The 4,807-nt window shown below is 32.0% G+C and overlaps 1 protein-coding gene across 1 annotated transcript in view; it reads left to right on the forward strand.

The window, feature by feature from the left end:
• Positions 1 to 730: 730 nt before the first annotated feature.
• LOC111713501 (uncharacterized) overlaps positions 731 to 4,807 on the forward strand; it is a gene marked incomplete at both ends in the record, with an annotated part of 87,888 nt that continues 83,811 nt past the window's right edge. The window contains 3 exon segments of the mRNA XM_023488369.1: positions 731 to 778; positions 4,163 to 4,285; positions 4,410 to 4,593. Coding sequence (XP_023344137.1) covers positions 731 to 778; positions 4,163 to 4,285; positions 4,410 to 4,593 — 355 coding nt within the window.

Consider the following 4,807-nt stretch of genomic DNA (forward strand, 5'->3'; position numbering starts at 1 on the left):
TTATTGATATCGCCAATCTAAACCATTCTTGATCTTTTATTGATATCGCNCCATTCTTGATCTTTTATTGACATCGCCAATCTAAACCATTCTTGATCTTTTATTGACATCGCCAAGCTAAAACATTCTTGATCTTTTATTGACATCGCGAATCTAAACCATTCTTGATCTTTTATTGACATCGCCAATTTAAACCATTCTTGATCTTTTATTGACATAGACAATCTAAACCATTCTTGATCTTTTATTGAGATCGTCAATCTAAACCATTCTTGATCTTTTATTGACATCGCCAATCTAAACCATTCTAGATCTTTTTTTGACATCGCCAATCTAAATCATTCTTGATCTTTTATTGACATCGCCAATCTAAATCATTCTTGATCTTTTATTGACATCGCCAATCTAAACCATTCTTGATCTTTTTTTTTAAGGAAAGACGTTGATTAAGTTTTTTATACTTTTTTTAATTGAAATATCCCATAATCTGAACCATGCATTCATGAGGCTTTTTTAGTTATAGTCGACAGCGGAAGCCTTGCCTTTCTGGCATTCTTTTTAAAAATATTCACCTAACGAGGCATTAAATTGTATTTTTCATTATTGACATAAAACACGTTGCTACTTTTTTGACTTAGCTCTTACAGTTTTAGCTGATATAATCTTTTAAAGAGGAAAGTTCTTTTGAAATAAGCTTTTTTTCTAATTTTAATAATTTTTCTATTTTTAGTTGAATCATCTTCAATTGTTGCGGCAGGGGTGGTGCTTAATAGAGGAGGTAGGATTTTAACCTTATTTTTTCAAGTTGAAATTATTAAATATGATTTCATGAATTCATAGAACAATAATGCATTATCCATCTATCTATCCTTCTATCTTTCTATCTAATATATCCTTCTATCTATCTATCTATCTTTCTAATATATCCTTCTATCTATCTATTTATCTATCTATCTATCTATTTATCTATCTATCTATCTATCTATCTTTCTATCTATATATTTATCTATCTATCCATCTATCTATCTATGTATTCTAACCACTATAAATCTATTTCTCTAATGCGAGTGTACGTATCCAGCGTATAAAATAAAACTATTATTTATAAACATTGATATTTGAAAGATATAAATAATAAATCTCGAATACTCATGCGATTCTTTGGCTCCGCTCAAGAATATATATGTTAAAGTTTCAAGGGACTGTAAACGTAATTTTAAGTGACCCTGCATTGATAGAGTGGCATGTCTAATGCTTATCGGTACGCTTTCTGTATAGTATGAATTAAATATTCATTTTATTATTATTCTCTACAAAATTGACTTGAGCATTTATTGCAACAAACAGAATTTAGAAATTAACATAATTATACACTTTTCAAGCGGGAAAAGCGATTATTAAGGTTTCAAGGGTACCATTGTAAATCGGGCACATGCCTTGATTTAATAGGAGAAGGACTTAAAACTATAAATATTAAAGGAATATTGGGTTGTAAAGAAAATAAAGTGTATTTTGTCAAAAATAATTTACGATCGACAAGGAGGGAATCGAATATATATTATTTCAACCTGAATTCTTTCCTCTTTTATGCATACTGCCATTTTTTCTGTAATTGTGCAGTGCACACAGACCATTTCCCTTTTTTTTAAAGTTATTAGTAGAACTATTTGCTTTGTAGTTGTACCAACATCAAATACAATTAAATATTGCTTTAATGTCGTTTTTCTATTCAACAGTTTTCTGTATTTGTATACAGGGTTACCCACAAAGGATGAGACTGTAAAGACGACCTGAATCCATAAAATAGGACAATCCCAGATTTAATTAAGTCTTCTCTCTTGAATTAAGTATTTTAAGGCGTTATCATTAAATGAAATAAAGAAACAAGTTCAAGTTGCAGGGAATCATGAATAAAAGGTTACAGACAGTACGATTTCCGTACAGTCGTCTCTGAAGTCTCATCTTTTGTGGTAAACCCTGTATATTTACGCTAAAATTAAATCAATAAACTTAAAAATTGCATTTAGATACAAAATATCATGGAGTTAAGGTTTAATTCAACAAAATATGCAAAATAAAATGATAAAACGCATTAACCGTGGAATTTTCGTAGCTTATTGGCTTTTTTGACGCATATTCTTGCGTCTTTAAATGTCCCTTTGTGTATTTTTTTGTAGTTTGCATCAGGGACGTATGTATACTGTATGCAGTATACAGTATACAGTATATACAGTATACAGTATACAGTATACAGTTTACAGTATACAGTATACAGTATGCAGTATACAGTATACAGTATACAGTATACAGTATACAAAACATGATTTTCTCAATTGTGAAAATGTTTTTTAAGTTTGTCACAATTTTTGTTTTAAGGAAGAAAAATTAATAGTTTAAAAGGGGGTATAAGGGGGCACATAACCCCCAATTTGCGCCCTTGTTTTCTTGCTTGCTTACGGCTTTTGTAATGGTAAATTATAGACTTAGAGGACAAAAGGAGGACAGGGGGGGCAGTAATTAGTTCAATCATTATTCAGAGTTGGAGAAAAAGAAATTTTTTACGATTATTTTGGTTGGCTTGAATTTATGGCGTGGGTGGGGGAGGAGGGGTAATTAGTTGAAAAAATACTATTTACCCCTGTCATTGTAATAATAATCATCATATTTAAGATGATTGCCAGAAGCAAGGCAAGATGCATTTCTAGCTTGCACATATATTGGATAGATAGACAGTTAGATACCCAGTTGTATGAATTTGAAATATAGATAGATAGAATAATGTATTTTAAGACAGATCCGCAGCGCATGAATGAGACTTAACGACACCCAACAACATTTATTTTAATGAAAATATGTGAAGTTTTAATTTGGTCTCTGTTTTTTAATATACAGGGTTACCCACAAAGGATGAGACTTCAGAGACGACTTTACTGAATTTATACTACAGTGATAACTAGAAAACTCTGTAATAAGAAGACGACTTTTAGAGTCAAGTTTTAACTTTAAATAATTCATTGAGCATGAGACACAGCTATGGTGCATTGTAAACAGGCCTATTTCACTTAATTAGTGATCTAATAAGTTCTAAAACTATTTGCTTTGAAACAACTTCAAATACACTTAAGTATTGCAATAAAGTCGTCTTTCTATTCCAGAGTTTTCTGGTTATCACTGTAGATGTTTGTTTCATGATTCCTTGCAACTTTAAACTTCTTTGATCTTCTATTTCTTCTTTGCCAAATCATTAAATAAGCAATATAGAGACTACATTCAAGGCAATAGGCTTTTTCAACTTAGAAATCGTCACAATATATGAGTTTCAGGTCATCTTTAAAGTCTCATCCTTTTTGGGTATGTATCCCTCTATCCCTCTATGTCTATGAATAATAAATAATGAAGAATAAAACATACAGGGTCAGGGGCGTAAATAAGGATGATATTAAAATTATCGGTTTTAATTGGGTTTGATTTGCATTTTCCACTCATTTCTGGCATTTACAAACTCCATCAAATAAAAGCTTCATTTCCTACCTTTCAGCTTTTACCTTGTTTTATATCCTTCTTTATAGTCATTCATTTTACATTAACTACAAAGATCTGTAAAAAACTGAATTTATTTTAAGTAAGATAAAAATTAATAGTTTTACGCTAAGAGGAAGAAGATTTTACTTTTTTAAATCTTTAGAAAAGCTACCTGCAAAACTTTGAAAAAATATTGTCTTAAGTTTGTATTCTTATTTCTAATTTCTAAATTTTCTTGTCGTCAATGTAGTATGTTATAGATCTTAAATAAATCTAATATGGAAATGACATTAAGAAGTAAAAATGTATTTTTATTTTTCACTGTCCACATCATTAGATCCTATATAGATCTAAATTGAGAATTAAGGAACTAGTTATAAAAATACAAGGTTTTTGAGTATATGTAAGTATTTTGCCGTTCAAGTTTGAATCTTGATAATCTAACATGATATGGGACGCTCTGCAGCTAAATATAAAACAAATTTACAGCAAGGAACCAAAATAATAACTTTACTTTTCTGAATTCTTGTTTTGTAAGTATAATATCATTCTTTTTGGGTAACCCTGCACTCTGTGTACACAGTCATATATCTATCTGTCTATCTATCTATATATCTATCATATATATTAATCTATTTAGTCCCTGAGGAATACTCAACACGTCTGTCTACCTCTACCTCCCCCCCACCACCGCTGCTGCCCCCGAAAACCAGAAAGCTGCTGCCAGCTGCTTTCAACCAATCAGAGCCGAGTATAGGAACAGGTAACAACCAATCAGAAACCAGTATTCAAACACCTGAGCCAGCTGTCTTTAGACAAAACAATACAAAGAGTGCAGTCGATTGTATTTCATGACGACACAATTTAAATCGTTAAAATTGATTCAGTGACGGACACGAGTCGTCCTGCGGGACTGCAGACCAGTATCGGACGATCTATCTCTAGCGTGGGACAGGGTCGGACGAATCCTGTCGTCCGAAAACCAGTTCGAAGATCTAAATCCCAGTTACCGGGTTCCAAATATGTTGCTAGTATCCAACACGGAGGGCTCGTCACTCTCGTATCTTTGAGGTAAAAAATATTAAATCAAAAATGGAAAGTAATTTTAATTTATGTCATTCAACTCCGTCACATATAAGTAGTCGCAATTTAGCACAAATACGGCCGGGTTCGGGGTCCGTTCTTGTACATGATTTTTGGACCCCCCCCTCAACACTTCCCCCCCCTTCTGTCAATTTTGTACATGACCACATATTTTAGTATATTCCTAGAGAACGATTTTTGG

This window comes from Eurytemora carolleeae, unplaced genomic scaffold (assembly GCF_000591075.1).
Source record: "Eurytemora carolleeae unplaced genomic scaffold, Eaff_2.0 scaffold1317, whole genome shotgun sequence".
In the NCBI taxonomy this organism is placed as follows: domain Eukaryota; kingdom Metazoa; phylum Arthropoda; class Copepoda; order Calanoida; family Temoridae; genus Eurytemora; species Eurytemora carolleeae.